This window comes from Rana temporaria, chromosome 5 (genome assembly GCF_905171775.1).
Source record: "Rana temporaria chromosome 5, aRanTem1.1, whole genome shotgun sequence".
NCBI classification, from domain to species: domain Eukaryota; kingdom Metazoa; phylum Chordata; class Amphibia; order Anura; family Ranidae; genus Rana; species Rana temporaria.
In genome coordinates, this window is record NC_053493.1 from 376708623 (window position 1) to 376728121 (window position 19499).

A 19499-nucleotide genomic window follows, 5' to 3' on the forward strand; every position below is an offset into this window, starting at 1 on the left:
GAGCTTACTAGCAGAAGTTTCTGGAACTGGAAATGGTCAAAGCTGCTCCTTCTCCTTAAATCGGGTGACTGTAGTTGTTTCTGGACCTTCAATGCTGTCTGCAATGAGTGGATCCTGTCTGTGGATTGCCCTGTGCTTTATACACCCTCATTGGCATCAATTGGCTGACTCCCAGATCACTCCTCCTAGTGGCCAGACATAGTTGGGATCCTAGGGGAGATGTGGTGATATCACAAACAGTACAAATTAAATTCTCTTGGCTCAGGAATAAGATGTTAACATTTTCTTTTTTTGCTCCTACTTGGGGAATACAGCACCCCCCCCCCCCCAAATTCATTATGTGGACAGTAATTAAAAGGAAGGAAAGTATGACCTATCGGCGATCATGGATCACAGATATTTATTTTACCAGCAGTTGATGCTGTGGGTTATATTTACAGCTGCAGCTGACTGTGTCAATAAAAGTTGTTACATGGCATAGTACAATCTATTGTAGGAATTTGCATTTTTCTCAGAAATTGCTCTTTCTTGTGCAAGTGTATAGCTACAAAATGTGATACTGTATGTATTGTATTTTCTCCACCAGGTGGCAGAAGTGGCATCTGCTGGCCAAACTTTGTTTCTGGTCATAACGCGGCACCACAGCATCCTATGGCAGGAGTAATGAGCTACAATGCAATCAGTGGACTAATGACCGTGGAAGGTAATCATACACAGGACCTTACACAGTCATAACTGCTCTTAATGTTCACATGCATGTTTATAATTTAATTGAAGGCGAATGCATAAATCATAACCTCAGCTACATAATGGTTGATTTACTAAAGGGAAATAGGCTATTTACTTTGTCCCAGAGCTTAGTAAGTAAAATAAAGCTCTGGTGACTTTCATTATCCAATCATGTGCAAACAAAAGTGATGTTTTTTTAAATATTTTCTTTGATTGTGATTGGGTATTCTCTGCTAAGTGAAATTTCACCACATTCACTAAGCTCTAAGGAAAATTCCTTTTCATAATGCAACTTCCCTACAGCATATTTGTCTTTAGTAAATCACCCCCTAACCTCAGTATTTGCTCCATGCATATTTTCCTCTATATTCTCATGGTGGCAACCATGCTACATGTACATAGTTAAAAAGCGAGGGGAACTGGCACTCATCTATCTGAGGGATGACTATAAGAAAAAATGTTGGATTCAATTTAGCCTCCTTAATCAAACTTTCCATCCAAGTTAACCATCTTTTTTTGCATAGTGAAAGAGTAGCAGCTCACTGATGAGGTCATCTCTGTGCAATCCAAAAGAGCTCTGTAGAGTTTTGACCCTTCCACTCCCAATCTGAGTGTTGCTGTGCAACAGATTAAGGGAAGCTTGTGTACATACAAATTCAGACATTTCTTCAAGCTGTGATTTACTAAACAACGGACTCTCCTATGGGAAAAACCCAAAGCTATTGTATGTATACCTACAAAAACATCCCAAACCCTCCTGAAATGGCTGAATGTTGGGATATTCTGACAAGCAAAGTTTCCATACTAATTAATAGTAGTAAAGCTTGCCCACCTCTTCCTGCCTCCCGTGCATTCCGTTTGGCCAGTGAGACTGTCCATCATAGTGATTGACAACATAGGCCTCGTACACACGACCGAGAAACTCGACAGGCGAAACACATCGTTTTGCTCGTCGAGTTCCTTGTGAAGCCGTCGAGAAACTCGATAAGCCAATTTTCTCCATTCCCGTCAAGGAAATAGAGAACATGCTTTCTTTTTGGCTCGTCGAGTTTCTCGACAGTTTCCTCGACAAAAGTGTACACACGACTAGTTTCCTCGGCAAAAAAGAAACTTGGTCGTGTGTACGAGGCCTCAGAATGTGGGGATAGGTGGTTTTGACAACATTTGCCCATGAAAAGATGGCCAACTCTGTATACCTGGAGCAGTAAAATTTTTCCTCCATCACAGGGTCTCTTGAATGAATGAAGTAACATGATTATTTGGTTATTTGTCTGAGACCCTTTTAGTGTACCTTTGACTATTTTCTGTTATTTACTGATGTCTTGTGTATGTTATGTCTTTTACTGCCATACATTTATTAAGAGCGTTGATGCATTTTCAGATACAATATTTGTCAGCTACAAAAATGTGTGCTCTGGAGAGGCCAATGTGATGTTGATGACCAACCCTGAGAGTGAAGACTTGCAGCACCCCATAGAGGTCTCCAGACTGGTGCTAGTGGACAGTACGGAGGACCAGAAAGTCTTCATCCACCGACCAGATGTGAGGTAAGTTCTACTTAGCAACTTCATCCATCAATAATAATGATTCAGCTCCACTATTCTCTTAAAGGTACAGTCCACCAGTGTTTGATAGATGTTGGGAAGATAAAATACTTGGTTTGTTTAACCTTTAACCCTTTTGTGATCAGAGATCATCGAAGTTTAGGTACCAAGGCTAAATTTATCAGTGTTAGCATGCATCGGTAACTTGAAAATACCCCTTTGACCTATTTGCCTACCTAAATAATACTTTGTGTGTGCATATATAAAACATAAAAGTCATGTGTGTGTGTGTGTGTGTGTGTATATATATATATATATATATATATATATATATATATATATATATATATATATATATATACACACATGACTTTTATGTTTTACAGACCTTTGATAAATACTCTGCACAGTTTTGTTTTTATTATTATAGGTTGACAAGTGCAAAAAAAGTAGCATTTTTTTATTTTCTACTTTCTAATTGATTAACTATTTTTCTTGATAATTCACCTGTCAAAGTTCAGAATTATGTCAGATCTCACAGTTCGGAAAAGCAGGGGCTGGCTCAGCCTACCATGAGCCACATATAACCACAATATTACTGATAATGATATTGCCCCATTTCATTTTCTAATGTCTTAAGCCTCGTACACACGACCGAGGAACTCGACGGGCGAAACACATAGTTTTCCTTGTCAAATTCTTGTTAGGCTGTCAAGGAACTCGACAAGGCAAGTTTCTCCATTCCCGTCGAGAAAATAGAGAACTTGCTCTCTTTTTGGCTCGTCGAGTTTCTCGACAGTTTCCTCGACGAAAATGTACACACGACCGGTTTCCTCTGCAAAAAAATATCTCCCAGCAAGTTTCCTGCTGGTTTTTGCCAAGAAACTCGGTCGTGTGTACGAGGCCTTAGGCAAACTTATTTTCAATTATAAGGCACTTATTTAAATACATCCACATCATGCAATTTTAAGGTTTGACGTGTTTGGTATCTATTTACTCAACCTTTTAAATGTTATCAAAAAATGGGAATTATATTGTAATTGTGTGTAGTAAAAATGCAGTAACTCCCTGTATACAATCTATAATTATTTAATTTACTTGTTAATGATGCAACCCAATAAAGGGGGAGCACCTGTCTTTGCCTTTTCTTCTTAAAGGTCAATATGACAATGTCACTGTTAGAAAGAGGAGATTATAGTGTACATTTTTATTGTAATCCCTTTCAAGGCATCACTTGCTCTGTGCTGTGCAACACGTCACAATTTAGACTTTTTCATCTATGGCCTTATTTCTTGGTTCCTCTGAACTGTTTATTTTTTTACAGCAAAGCTAACCCATCAGACTGTGTGGACATGACCTGTGATGCAAAGAGGAAGACCCTCTTGAAAGATCTCGATGGGTCCTTCTTGGGAAAAATAGGTGCTGTAGTACCACAGTCAGAATGGCAGTGGAATGGAGACAAGAGATATGGACTTGGAGATTACAGAATTCCGACAGTGATGCTTACCAGTCTCAATGGAAGCCGGATACCGGTATCACAGGTGGCTCCCTATGAAGGTAAACATTTATTAACTTATACCAATCCATTAGTCTGAATAATGGCAGGTTACTTTTTGCTTAAATGGACCGAAATACCAGAGTTCCCCTGCAGGTGGTGCTGTTGGTAAAATCTGGATTTTACGACTCCCGGTTGTAACAAAGTGGTGAAAGTGCCAGTGGACCCTTTATATTCTTCCCCTGAACTCCTGTGTCACTTTATTCATAATGATTCTGATAGATAAACATTAGATCAAAATAAAATATTTCTCCTTAAATAATTTTTTATGTATACTATCTTTTATAATAATGTTTCCGTCTGCTTGTCTTTTATTAAGGAATCATCAGAGATAGTACCTGTGTGTACAGATCATCCTGGGAGGCCTATAAATGTTCTGGACTGAATTATGAGATGCTTGTCATTGAGAGTCTGGACGCAGATACAGAGACAAGGCGACTTTCCCCAGTAGCCGTGTTGGGAGATGGCTATTTAGATCTCATAAATGGTATGCACATCATACTCCAGCTGTTATACAAAATATAAAAATAAATATATATTTTTGATTGGTTGTTGTGGGTAACACATTAATTTCTCTTTCATGCAGCTGATAGGTGTGTTTTGCATGAAGAAGAAACAAACTCAGTTATAATGCAGTCTACTAAATACTCATATACAGTATATTGCCATCAACTTTTTTTTCTTCATTAGCAGGCTGAACAAAGAACCTGACCCTATTCCCCCATCCACCCCCCATTGGATTCGGGAATCCTCCCTACTGTGTCATTGTATCCTGACAGTGGGGAGACTCTCCTGCCTTCAGAATACACAGATCAGCACTGCCGTCTATAGCACTGGTTGAGTGAGAATATATCAAAAGGGCAGTTGAACAGAAGTCGATTCGTAGATCGACTTCTGCTAAACCACAGTGGCCACACATGGATTGAAATTTGGCCAATCCATGTATGGCCAGCTTTAGTCTGAAGAACATAAAGTAGAAAACAATTAAACCATTCATGTGGTTAAGCACTAAACTGTAATATACAGTGCACTCTTTGGGCCTTATTACAAGGGTTTTAACTACTTGCAGCCCAACTCTGGAAAAAGTAAAAATGATCACTTGCAGTGAAGCTGCTCCCACACTGCAAGGGTTAAATGGTCTTTTTTAGCTCTAGGAGACCCCCCCAAAAAAATCACTTTTACTTGCCAATCCTCCACTCCCCTGGTAGATGGCTCCCCTCGTCTCCAGCAATGGAGTGTTCCTCAGCATCCCCATGTCCAAAGCAGTCCAGTTAGTATTGAGGATATCAGAGGGCATTAGATCACAGGAACATGGGGGGAGGGGGGGATAGGCTGCAGGGACTGGTCATGGAGCACGGAAGAGCCTGCAGAAGCGGAGAATCAGGTAAGTAAAATTCCTTTTCCTGGACTCTTATGCAGGCGTACACATGATCGGATTTTTCGTCGGGAAAACCTTGGATGTTTTTTCCGACGGAATTCCGCTCAAGCTTGGATTGCATACACATGGTCACACAAAAGTTCTCTGAACTTTTGACCATCAAGAACGAAGTGACATCCAACACTACGACAAGCCAAGAAAATGAAGTTCAATGCTTCCTAGCATGCATCGAATTGTTTTTGAGCATGCGTCGGAATTTAGCACATCGGAAATTGCCACAGACGATCGGAATTTCCTATTGGATTGTTTGTCCGTCGGAAAATTTGAGAACCAGCTCTCAAATTTTTGTTGGCGGAAATTCCAACAGGAAAAGTCCTACACACGGTCAGAATTTCGGACCAAAAGCTCACATCTGACTTTTCTTGCCGGAAAATCCGATCGCGTGTACGCGGTATTAGATAAAAACAAGCCTTTAACCCTTGCAGTGTGGGGACATCCCGCTGAAGCTGTCATAAAGTTATCACCTCAATGATAGTGGGGTTCGGTCTCTCAGACACTAACAGTGAATCAGTATATCCCTCCTTTAATTGAATCTTGCAAATTAAAGTGGACTTTGAAAGAAAATGGTCTGGTTATTAACTAGCACCCCTAAAAAAGAAATAAAATACACAACACCGTGGCTTCTGGTGTGGGGGATGACACTGGGCATTCCCATGAGATCCTGGGAAAGAGGATTCCAAACCCCTCAAGAAGTATTTTATTGGAATATATTCTGATAGAATTTGGAATTCCAATTGGAATACAGCCCATTGATGCCCCACTTTGATTTACACCCTGATGATGACAGTCTTTTCTCTGCAGGTCTCATCATGCATTAAAGCGTCAGTACTAAGAGCTGGGATTGCTTCCCTATAGCCACCAATCAGGATAAAAACTGCCATGGAAAATGTCAGTTTACATATGAAAGTTGAAATCTACTTAAAGTAACTGTAAATCTTATTTTTAAAATAACAAACATGTCATGCCACACTAACCTGCTTAATGCAATTGTTTTGCACAAAGAAGCCCCCGTAGGCACTTTTCGCTCCTGCTCTTCGCCGTCTGCCCCCATAGCAAACTGCTTGCTATGGGGGCAGACATGCAGGCTTGATCCTGAGCCTGGCTGTGTGCATCCATAGACACACATAGTGTGGCTCAGCCCTGCACCCCACTCCCTCCTCACAGGATTTGACTGATAGCAGCAGGATCCAATGGTTCCCACTGCTGCAGAATCTCCTGTGAGAGGGGAGAGAGGGAAGAAGAGCTGCTGCAGGCGGACACAGCTCTCTCTCACAATCTGGCTCAGATAAGTGTTTCAGGGGGAGTTTTTTCTTAGCTTAATACAGAGAATGCAAAAAAAAATCTTTACCTTTTATAACCATTTTAAAATATAAAACTTTCTGTGTTCTTGACATCTTCTGTCCCATGTTTGTGTATTGAGTTGGTTACCCATACAGATCAATGTTTTATTCTTCTTACAGGGCCCCAAGACCATGGCTGGTGCAATGGATATACCTGTCAAAAAAGGGTTTCATTATTTCACTCCATAGTGGCAACAAACAAGTCATTTGATATCTATTTCACAAGCACCAGTCCCCAGAGCATGCGCCTTAAGCTACTTAACACAGACGACTCCAAAGTAAGTTCACCATCACAAGGGTTATGTAGCATTTGTGCATGATGACTCCCTTATTTGTTTGCCCCTGTGCTTACACAGAATCTTGAAATGCCAGCTGGGCATATATCTCAATATATGTTTTATCAAATGTTGCAGCTGTACTGTTGGCTATAAACCTTCCCATACAGATTAGAGTGTATTTCTATAGACATAAAAGATTTGCCATGTCTTTAATTCTTGTGTGATGAAATACAAAACATGTTTTTGAAGCCACAATGAAGACCAGCCATTCTTAAACTTTATACTCCAGAAAAACCCTTGGAACTTGGCACTAACATCCATTTTTTCAGGACAAGCTTTTGGGGTGTATCCCCTTCTTCCATTAGTACTGCTTGGACCTTGAAGGAGGGGTACACCCAGAAAGTTTGTCCTGAAAATTCGGATGTTATTGCAAATACATAAAGTATGACAGACAGTACTGAATTGTTTTTGTAACAAGTACACTAATCAGTGGCGGCTGGTGCTCAAAATTTTTGGGGGGGGTGCAAATGAAAAAAACAAAAAAAACAATTGCAGCCTCACTGTGCCTATCAAATGCAGCCCATCAAATGCAGCCACTGGGCCCATCAAATGCAGCCACTGTGCCATCAATTGTCACCACTGTGCCATGCCATCAAACGCAGCCACTGTGCCATCAATTGTCACCACTGTGCCATGCCATCAAATGTAGCCACTGTGCCATGCCATCAAACGCAGCCACTGTGCCATCAATTGTCACCACTGTGCCATGCCATCAAATGCAGTCACTGTGCCATGCCATCAAACGCAGCCACTGTGCCATGCCATCAAACGCAGTCAATTGTCACTGTCACTTTGTCACCACTGTGCCCTTTAATTGTCGCCACTGTGCCAATTGATGCCACTGTGCCCTTTAATTGTCGCCACTGTGCCCATTGTCACCACTGTGCCCATTGATGCCACTGTGCCAATTGATGCCACTGTGCCCTTTAATTGTCGCCACTGTGCCCTTTAATTGTCGCCACTGTGCCCATTGTCGCCACTGTGCCCATTGATGCCACTATGCCCTTTAATTGTCGCCACTGTGCCCCTTGTCACCACTGTGCCCCTTGTCGCCACTGTGCCCATTAATGCCACTGTGCCCATTGATGCCACTGTGCCCATTGTCGCCACTATGCCCATTATCGCCTATGTGCCCTGTAAAATGCCCCTCCCCCCGCCCAGCACTTACCTTTCTGGGGGTCAGCCATCCTCCTTCCATGTCCCTCGATGCCTTCTCCCGCCCTCGATGACGCTTCAGCCAATCAGGTTACCGGTAACCAGAACCGGTGAACCTGATTGGCTGAGCCGCCTGTCAGTCTTATCTAAGGAACGCACCCCCCTGTCCGTCCCTTAGAGAAGTTTCCTGGAAGCCAACTACAGCCTGAGGGCTGTACTCGGAAAGCCTATCAAAAGCCAATCAGCTGCCGTTATTCAGGTGGCCGGCGCTCACCATCCGGCCATCTGAATAATCAGCAGCAGCGGCAATAATAACATAGATTCATGTAATGCATGAATCTATGTTATTGTAATCAGTGGCGGTGCGAGAGCCAGAGGGGGCAGCGCTCCGGCGCCCTCTATAGACGCCCTCTATAGACCGCCACTGACACTAATACAGCTACAATCAACTCTGCCACCGATGTTAGAGAAATTTTTCCCAGTGGTCAACAATTAATTTTGGCAGCGGTCCCCTGAAACCTGATTTTTTTCGCAAAAGTTTCTTTAGAATAAAGAGTTTGAGAATGACTAGTCGTGGCTTCAAAAACAAGTTTTGTATTTCATCATAATTGAATTAAAGACATGGCACATCTTTTAAGTCTATAGAACCTCTCTAATCAGTATGGAAAGGTTTATAGCCCTCAGTACAGCTGTAGCATATTATAAAAATATATATATTGAGATATATATCCAGCTGAAACCTTCAAGATTCTGTGTGGTGATGATAAAAACAGCATCTTTATAGAAGCTAAAAAGATCATTGGTGTCATGCTGCTGAGTCTACCAAGTGGCGTTGGCCCTTTAACTATACAGGCATCATCAAAAGGGAGGGCATGCAGCCACAGCTCAAAGAACCCCTAGCAACCTCTAGAGCAGGGGTGTCAAACTAAATTTCATTGTGGGCCGGATCAGCATTATGATTGCCCTCAAAAGGGACGGTTGTATCTGTAAGATTAGATGTCCAGCGCATCCCCTCCCCTTACATTAGATGTTAAAAGCCACCACATCATTAGAAGTTGAGTCCCTCACTCTCCCTTATATCACAGTGCATCCCCCTTCCCTTATGCTGCTGCTAGGAAGAAGCTAGGAAGAAGCTGGATGCATTGCTTAAAAGCAGAAAGTATGGGTCTGGAGGAGGGCTGGAGCTCTTCTGCAGCTGCAGGAGAGGTGCGAGGGCCACATGAAATGGCCTGGAGGGCTGGATTTGGCCTGTGGGCCTTGTGTTTGACACCTGTGCTCTAGAGCATGGTTTCTCAACCAGGGTTCCATGCAACCCAAAAGTTCCTCCAGAGATGGTTGGGGTTCCTTGAGCAATTAGCAATTTCTGCCTCTCAGATACGTTTCCACTGATATTATTAATCTTTTTAGCTATCTGTAGGGAGTCAATTCTTCTCAATGACCATAAGTGTAAGAATTTTTTTTCCCACTGACCAATGACCATCACAGTAATGTTACTGCAATGTTATTTCAAAGGGTTCCTCTGTGTTGAAAAAGTTGAGTAAGGCTGCTTCAGAGGAACTCTAAGGCCGCGTACACACGGTCGGTCCAAACCGATGAAAACGGCCTGAAGTCCAGTTTCATCGGTCCAAACCGACCGTGTGTACGGCCCATCGGTCTATTGTCCTTCGGACAAAAATTAGAGAACTTGCTTTAAAATCGAACCGATGGACGGCTGACCATCGGTCAAAACCGATAGTTAGTACACAAAAGCATGGGTTCAAAACCTGCGCATGCTCAGAATCAAGTCGACGCATGCTTGGAAGCATTGAACTTAGTTTTTTTCAGCACGTCGTGTGTTTTACGTCACCGCATTTTGACCCGATCGGTTTTTGAACTGATGGTGTGTACGCACATCAGACCATCGGTCTGCTTCAGCGGTGAACCGATGAAAACGGTCCGTCGGACCATTCTCATCGGATGGAAACCAGATACGCTTAAATTAGGCTCAGATACTCGCGGCGTAAGTGTCTTACACCGTCGTATCCTAAAGTGTAATTTTTAGGCTGACCGCTAGGTGGTGCTTCCATTGCGGTCGGCCTAGAATATGTAAATGAGTAGTTACGCCGATTCACGAACGTACGCTTGCCCGACGCAGTAAAGATACGCTGTTTACATAAGGCATTTTCAGGCCTAAAGTTATTCCATCAAATAGCTGGAATAGTAATGTTAAGTATGGCCGTCGTTCCCGCGTCGAAATTTGGAAATTTTACGTCGTTTGCGTAAGTCGTCCGTGAATAGGGCTGGACGTAACCAATAGGACCGTGCGGCGTACTTTGCCGCAATGCACACTGGGATATGTACACGGACAGGGCATGCGCCGTTCGTAAAATACGTCAATCACGTCAGTTCACCCCCCATTAGCATAAAACACGCCCCCTCAGCCGAATTTGAATTAGATGCGCTTACGCCAGACCGATTTACGATACGCCGCCGTAACTTAGCAGGCAAGTACTTTGTGAATCATGTACTTGCCTCGCTAACTTACGGCGGCGTAGTGTAAACACGATACACTACCCCGCCGCAAAGTTAAGGCGGGCTTTCTGAATCCAGCTATATATTCCTAGACTCAAATGTTTACATAAAGTCTTGCTGGGATGGATAAAGAAACAGTCACCTTTACTGAAGAAAATGTTGCTCCAGGCTCCCTCCAGTGCTATTTACATCTATAGGCATACATTGTGATGTCTGTTAAAGAGGACAACCACAGTTCAGACTGGATTATCCTACTCTTGTCAACAAATTCCTAGCTTTTTTTTTTTTTTATTATGTGAGCAACACTAAGGGGAACATGGAGAAAGGTAGGTCGTTTCAGGTATCGTCAGTGACGGTGCGTCCATAGAGGGTGCAGGAGCGCCACTCTCTCTCTCCTGCACCCGCCAATCACCTCTAGATAGATTCATGCATTGCATGAATCTATCTATTGTCCCCGCTACCGCCCCCTATTTAGGTGTCCGGCCCCTTGTCGAGCGCCGGGCATCTGAATTACAGCGGGCGGGGGTGTTTTTGGAAGTGCTTGATTAGAGCTGTGGGCTCTAGTAGGCATCCTGGAATAAAAAAAATGGTAGGGAGCGCTATAAACGAGTGAAATCTTAAATAGTAGATAAACATATAAAAGTGAACATATAAAAAAATGTCTCTAGATGTACAATTTTGTGCCTTGTATACAATAAAATAATCAACCATGTCTTCACAACAATATCTTGCTAAAGCTCAATTGACCTTTTTTTAAGTGATAAGGTCAACACCATCTGGTAAGCAGACATTTACTTACAGAGCACCGAACGTAGTCGGTGAAGGTGGTTCACTCCAATAGTGGAAGAAAAATTCCTTTTGGTTTTCACATTGGACAATCTTTTTTTTTCCCTTTTTTCAGCACATGTTGTGAAGATATGGTTGATTATTTTATTGTATACAAGGCACAAAATTGTACATATGTTTGATGATTAGTTCAGTATCATCTTTCACTAGAGACATTTGTTTATATGTTCACTTTTATATGTTTATTTACTATTTAAGATTTCACTTGTTTATAGCGCTCCCTACCATATTTTTATTCCAATTTGCACTAGTGGTATTCATACCTAGTTTGGGGTAGCTGCTTTATTTTAATAGTATTTAATATTTTGGTGTGAGGTAATTAATAATTCATCACATGGGGGGCACACTGGCAGCATTTGATGGGACACACTGGTGGCAAATGATGAGGGACACTGGTGGCAATTGATGGGGCAAACTGGCGGCAATTGGTGGGGCAAATTGGCGGCAATTGGTGGGGCAAACTGGCGGCAATTGATGGGGCACACTGGCGGCAATTGATGGGGCACACTGGTGGCAATTGAGGGGGCACACTGGTGGCAATTGAGGGGCCACACTGGTGGAAATTGATGGGGCACACTGGTGGCAATTGATGGGGCACACTGGCAGCAATTGATGGGGCACACTGGCAGTAATTGATGGGGTACACTGACAGCAATTAATGGTTACAGTAGCTGTGTTTGATGGCACAGTGGCAGCAATTTATGGGTACAGTGGCTGCGCTTGATTGGCACAGTGGCTGCGCTTGATGACACAGTGGCAGCGTTTAATAGGCACAGTCGTGACAATTTATGGGCACAGTGGCTGCGTTTGATGGGCACAGTGGCTGCGTTTGATGGGCACAGTGGCTGCGTTTGATGGGCACAGTGGCTGAAATTTATGTGTTTTTTTTCAGTATGTTTGCGCCCCCCCCCCCAAAAAAAAAAGAGCACCGGCCGCCACTGGGTATCGTTATTACATTAATCTATCTCAACAGGACTAATAACCTAGCTTTAAAACAGAACTTCACCCAAAATATAAAATAGCCAATTAAAAGATAAAATAAAAAGCAGCATTTGCTGCAATACTCACCTTCAATTCAGCAATCTCCCCTTCGGTAAATCTTTCACTAGAAATCACTAAATGTCTTCAATCCCCATGGTTGAATGATGACTAGAGTCCTTTAAACCCCATCATCTGAGTTCAGGCTGTCATGCATTTGTCCACATGAATGTCATCATGCTAGCTGGGCCTAGAGCAGGGATCCTCAAACTACGGCCCTCCAGCTGTTGCAGAACTACACATCCCATGAGGCATTGTAAAACTCTGACATTCACAGACATGACTAGGCATGATGGGAATTGTAGTTCCTGAACACCTGGAGGGCCATAGTTTGAAGACTCTTGGCCTAGAGTATTACAACACTGCATAGCACCCACACAGCATTACATGAGTACCATTCAGTTCAGCAGTGGATGAAGAACTCGTAATGTCACTGGATTAGCGAAAGGGTCCTTGGAAAGAATTGAACTACAATTGAGGAAAAAATTGCATTAGACTAAGCTAGAGCTTGCAACTTTGGTAACCTTTATGGCAAGGGAGTTCTTCGAAGGATCTTCATCTCACGTTTACACCTTGTCACTGTTCTATTGGATAGGTCACACTTTCATACTAATGTCTGTTTTTTTTTTTTAGTCTGTTCTTGTTGGAATCTACTTCTCAAATCCCCAGCGTCTGGATGTTTATGTGAACAATGTCTATATAAACCCAACTAATATAGAATGGAAGGGATCTTCTGATTTCACTCTCAAAGCTCCAACCTACCAAGGTAAATCAGTGTATGTGTGACTTAAGCCTCGTACACACGACCGTTTTCCTCTGCAAAATTCATCAAGAAAAATGCTGGCAGAGCATTTTTGCCAAGAAAAACGGTCGTGTGTATGTTTTTCGTCCAGAAAACTGTAGTGGATCTCAACGAGAAGTCGGGAGTCTCAATTTCCTCGTGGTGTTTCTGGTCGGGCTGGTTTACAACGAGAAACATGTTCGTGTGTATGCTTAGAAACCCGCGCATGCTCAGAATAAAGAATGAGACGGGAGCGCACCTTCGGTAAAAGTAGCGTTTGTAATGGAGATAGCACATTCGTCACGCTGTAACAGACTGAAAAGCGCGAATCGTCTCTTATCAAACTTTTACTTAACACGCAGTAACATGAGATTAGTAAAAGCAGCCCCAAGGGTTGTTTCAGTGGAATCGAACTTCCCCTTTATAGTGCCGTCGTACGTGTTGTACGTCACCGCGTTTGAGAACAACGAGATTTTGTCTTGACAGTGTGTATGCAAAGAAAGCTTGACAAGATTCTCGACAAGCCTGACAAGAACCTTGTCGAGGAAAACAACGTTTTATTTATGTCGAGATTCTTGGTCGTGTGTACGAGGCCTAATGCTCTCTCTATGCATGTAGCATTATGGTGAAGTAAGAGTAAATCTGTCACGAAGCAAATATGGAGGGTCCCACTGCTGACCTCCAGTAGGGGCTGGTGCTGTATATTTGGGGGGAGGGGGGGTGGCAAACAAGACACCCTGTCACCACCTCCATTGAAATTCATGCATCCAGCGCCCTGCATGTAGGTTAGGGGCTGGGTGCACGTGTATTGGATTAGGGGGCAGCGCCCCCGCACTCCTTATGGATGGGCCGCCACTGCTGACTTCCTTGTGCAAATGTTAGCAGCCCCTGCTGTTTTCAATATTTTGAGTGAATGTCCTAGAACAGGTATACAAGTGAAGGCGATGTGATGTCACAACTCTAATCTGTGTACTTGTTCAGTGACCCAGAAGGTGTTGCTGCTGTGCAGTCTTGATGAAACAATATTTAAAGAGACCAGGGATAAAAAGCAAGGCAGAGGTAGACAACAAATCATTCTGATTATCTGGGTTACAAGATCTACTAATCGAAAAATTAGTAACCTTTCCAGTATTAACTGAGACAGTTTATCTATTTTTTTAAATTTTTAGCCCCGCCCCTGACACCATTCCATTCTAGGCCAGAATGACATGTACCTGATGGCGTGGCCCCTTGGATACTTGCATTCACATCTCCCAGGAGGCTGTAGGATTGCAACATGGAGCAGCCAGGGGGTGGTATGGGGGTTGGCCATGGGATGGGTCCAGTGCATCATCAGAGCTGGTTGCCTACAACCATAAGATGCAGCCAGCTGGAAAAGACCAAGATGGTGGCACTGGACCCACTGTGTGGCACCTGAACAGTGGATTGCAACAGGATAACGCTGGTTTCGCTGTGGGGGTGAGTATATGCTTTGAAGAGAACTACTGTACAACCCTGCAAAAAAGTGGAAAAAAAACATTGGGGTTGGAGGCTGTTGAGTACAACTTTAACAGACCTAACAGAGTGAGTAATAAATCTATACTAATTGGGAAATTGCATTTCCATAATGGGGGAGTATTGCACACAAGAGGATATAACTACCCTACTAAGGAACTACTATGATACTACCCTACTATAGATCCCTGCCTATAACATCCCGTTGAACAAAAAGCTCCCACTCCTTCCCACCAGGTGAATGAATGCTCCTTGATCACAGGTTTCCTACTGCAGGGGGTTCCCGCTTCCACTCTACACACTGCTCTCCATGAACCATGGATTATCCAGTTCACCTGAACTAATGATTTCTAATCACAGAGATGATTATTGGAAATTAACAAACTGATCTTCCACTAATTCCAACCCATACAAAGCAGTTTGCTTATCTCAGCAAACAAAAAATTGTGAGACTAGAAAACCATAGACAACATTTTAATGGAATGTATTTTTTATCTGTTTGAAAGGTCAATATATGCCACAGCTGAGCTCTTCTGTGTTTGGAGAAAACTTCTTTGACAGAGACTACAACATGCTGTATGTCCTGGTCCGAGGATCTTCCCCAGTGGAAATACGCACATCTCCCCTCATTGTTCTTGCCTTTAATCTGCCTGCAATGACAGTGGACCAATTTTACGGGGAGAACCTTGTGAGGAACCTGGCACTCTTCCTGAAGATTCCTGCCAGCAAAATTCGAATCACAAAGATCATTACAGAGGGATCCAGGCGAAGGAAGAGAGCAGCAGGGGGGCTCAGTGTCTCTGTGGAAATTTCAGATCCGCCTGCAGAACAGAAAAACACAACTTCTAACAACTCCACAGGTAAGGGATGGTCAAAGGGAGTTCCTTAAATACCATGATGTGACTGATTATGTCCCTAGTATTGTAATTATAAAAAAATAAAAATAAACAATTACATTAAAACATCAAAAGTGCTTTGGTGCACTTCCACAATCCGCCTGCACTGCAATGGGAAAGGACACCCTGTGTGCGGAAAAAACATGCATACACCTTTGGTGCTTTGGTAGCCTCATTCAAAGTGAATGGACTGCCTAACTGCAATGCAAACTAATGTGCACCACAATACATACTAGTTTCACCAAAAGAGGTGTGCAAAGTCTTAGGCCCCGTACACACGACCAGTTTCCTCGGCAGAATTCAGCTTCCGACCGAGTTTCTGGCTGAATTCTGCCGAGAAACCCGGCCGTGTGTACACTTTCGGCCGAGGAAGCCGACGAGGAGCTCGACGAGGAAATAGAGAACATGTTCTCTATTTCCTCGTTGTTCTATGGGAGCTCTCGGCCCGCCGAGCTCCTCGGCGGCTTCAGGGCTGAACTGGCCGAGGAACTCGATGTGTTTGGCACGTCGAGTTCCTCGGCCGTGTGTACGGGGCCTTACAGTTTATCGTCTTTAGAAAGAAGCTACAGGCTAAGTAGAAAAACCTATCCCCTGCCTGCATGCTGTAGAGAAGGACTTTTGCGCTCTCCGTAGAAGTGGTCTTTGTTCACTCGTCTGATCCCTTAAGTATAGTTAGAGCTAGAACTCTTTAATCAGACATCTTAAGCTTTGCTGAATGCAAAACTATGGTTTAAACTCAGCAAACTAGTAGATAAGTAGAGTAGGATTAGACACCATGTCACATTTTTATTGCTATCTGTGTCCCTGCTGGGGAGATTCGCTCCCCAAGATACATCTAAAATCACTGGAATGTCAAAAGGGGGGAAACCGTCCAATAGGTACATTTATTTTACTGCCAACTGTATGAGGGAGGGGTTACTATATCTTTGTAGAGATCTCTTCCAAGGCCCATTTACACTTGTGCAGTGTTGCCACAACACAGGCAATACACCTGCTCTACGTACATGTAGCACCCCCTAACCCCCCAGTGACAGTGGCAGATCGGGCTGTTATTTCACCTCAGGGCTGAGTCCATGACTAAAAATGGGGGATTGAGAAACATTGGGCAACAGTCACTTTAAATGTCTTTTAAGAGATTTTATTGCTTAACACACAAGGAGAGAAGGATAAGGGCTACAGATAGCCAAGCAACACTTCCAGACTTCCAGATCCTCATCCAACTTGGACAGCATAATTTCTTTAAACCAACACCAGTAGAAAGCTCCTGCAGTCGGCTAGCAGGCTTTTCTGTACTTGTTCCAAAATACTTCTGTGCGCCGTCCTAGACCACCATGCATTCTCCCAAGGGAGTCACCGGGTCCGTGTGAGAAAATCAGCCTACTTCCTGGTTCATTCCTCTGGCAGGGTCTTCCTCCTGTGTCTCAAGTTTGGTATAGCTTCCTCCTCAATCAGGCAGGACTGTTTCTGGCCTAACTCGAGCTCCTATCACAGAGGCTATGGGCCTAACGGGTCAGCTAATTTAACAGCATCTCTTTAGGCCAGAGTCTGGGGGAACAGAGAGTTCACAAGGTCTACCCCAAATAGTTGTGCTCTTTCCCAGCATGCATCAGTGGCAATAAACCTCCTACTGGTTGGCCAGAGGGAACATAAATATTCATAACTCAGCATTACTGTGGCATCTCACTCTAATACCAGAGGTACCAGTGACACCTACTGACAGAAGGGACAAACACTAGCAACACTGAGTTTATGTGAAAACCAAAATGAACAAATAAACTGGGATTTCCACCTTTTCTTCAAGCCAAACCTGAACACTTTAGCAGCTCACGGTATTCTTTTTGTAGTATACACTATAAATATATATGTAGCACTACCCCCGGAGGAGCTGCTGGTTTGTTTTGGGTGGCATGTTACCTCCGCCGTCTAGGGGTATTTGGCAAGTAAAAACAATAAAACCTGGTGAAGAATAGAGGTTTAGCCAAAGTGGAGATAGCAGATTCAGGTGTGAGCAATAGGGAAACAGTCCTGCTTCCAACAATACTTTCTTTTTCACCACTCCAGCCTGAGTGGGCGTAGTGCACCTGGACAGGCCTCCCTGAGTCGCTTTCTTTCCTACAATGGTACTAAACTACATGATTCCCATCCTGACCACTCCACAACACTGCCCACTAAACTCCACTACACTGCCCACTAAACTCCACTACACTGCCCACTAAACTCCACTACACTGCCCACTAAACTCCACTACACTGCCCACCAAACTCCACTACACTGCCCAACAAACTCCTCTAAACTGCCCACCAAACTCATCTAAACTGCCCACTTCACTGCCCACTAAACTCCTCTACACTGCCCACTAAACTCCACTACACTGCCCACCAAACTCCACTACACTGCCCACCAAACTCCTCTAAACTGCCCACTTCACTGCCCACTAAACTCCTCTACACTTCCCACTAAACTCCACTACACTGCCCACTAAACTCCACTACACTGCCCACTAAACTCCACTACACTGCCCACTAAACTCCACTACACTGCCCACTAAACTCCACTACACTGCCCACTAAACTCCTCTACACTGCCCACTAAACTCCTCTACACTGCCCACTAAACTCCTCTACACTGCCCTATTTACTGCCCACTAAACTCCTCTACACTGCCCACAAAACTCCTCTACACTGCCCACCAAACTCCTCTACACTGCCCACCAAACTCCTCTACACTTCCCACCAAACTCCTCTACACTGCCCACTAAACTCCACTACACTGCCCACTAAACTCCACTACACTGCCCACTAAACTCCTCTACACTGCCCACTAAACTCCACTACACTGCCCACCAAACTCCACTACACTGCCCACCAAACTCCTCTACACTGCCCACCAAACTCCTCTACACTGCCCACCAAACTCCTCTACACTGCCCACCAAACTCCTCTAAACTGCCCACTTCACTGCCCACTAAACTCCTCTACACTGCCCACTAAACTCCACTACACTGCCCACTAAACTCCACTACACTGCCCACTAAACTCCTCTACACTGCCCACTAAACTCCTCTACACTGCCCACTAAACTCCTCTACACTGCCCTCTAAACTCCTCTACACTGCCCACTTTACTGCCCACTAAACTCCTCTACACTGCCCACTAAACTCCTCTACACTGCCCACCAAACTCCTCTACACTGCCCACCAAACTCCTCTACACTGCCCACCAAACTCCGCTACACTTCCCACCAAACTCCTCTACACTGCCCACTAAACTCCTCTACACTGCCCACTAAACTCCACTACACTGCCCACTAAACTCCACTACACTGCCCACTAAACTCCTCTACACTGCCCACTAAACTCCTCTACACTGCCCACGCCCCCCCCCCCACGCTACTCCACTGCAGTCGACCACAGCGGCAGATCAATTGCTCCGGGCCAACGTGGTCCCGAAGCCAGGATCTCTGCATTGCACGCGCACTCCGGCCCGGAAGGCCATTTGCCGGGGCGGCGTGAAGTGGCGACCCTGAAGGTGGGCGCCACACGAGGAGAAGAAAGACCCAGGAAAATGGCGTCTGCCTCATAAATACCCTCCCCAGCATGCACAGCGAGGCAAACTCCCCCTGATAGGCTGCTGGGTAAGAGCACCCAATCCCTGACTCCACTGCTGTCACCTGCCGACCTGGGGTGTGATCAGCACCCCAGAAAGGACAGAATGAGCCCACAGCACAGCCAAAGCTGAGACAGAAGCCTAAATTTGAACAAATTAACATGGTCAGAGTTACCTAACTCTCTGACCCCCTCTAAATTTAACCTAGCACCGGTTCTGGAAAGTAACC

General features: G+C 44.2%; 1 protein-coding gene across 1 annotated transcript in view; it reads left to right on the top strand.

Annotated features, from left to right (window-relative positions):
* Positions 1–19499, top strand: part of LOC120941466 (fibrocystin-L-like) — a 239500-nt gene that overhangs the window by 202735 nt on the left and 17266 nt on the right. Inside the window, exons 68-74 of the mRNA XM_040354858.1 lie at positions 587–703; positions 2111–2276; positions 3598–3830; positions 4148–4315; positions 6727–6884; positions 13128–13260; positions 15276–15629. Of these exons, the coding sequence (XP_040210792.1) occupies positions 587–703; positions 2111–2276; positions 3598–3830; positions 4148–4315; positions 6727–6884; positions 13128–13260; positions 15276–15629 (1329 nt within the window). The remainder of the gene's footprint in view (positions 1–586; positions 704–2110; positions 2277–3597; positions 3831–4147; positions 4316–6726; positions 6885–13127; positions 13261–15275; positions 15630–19499) is intronic.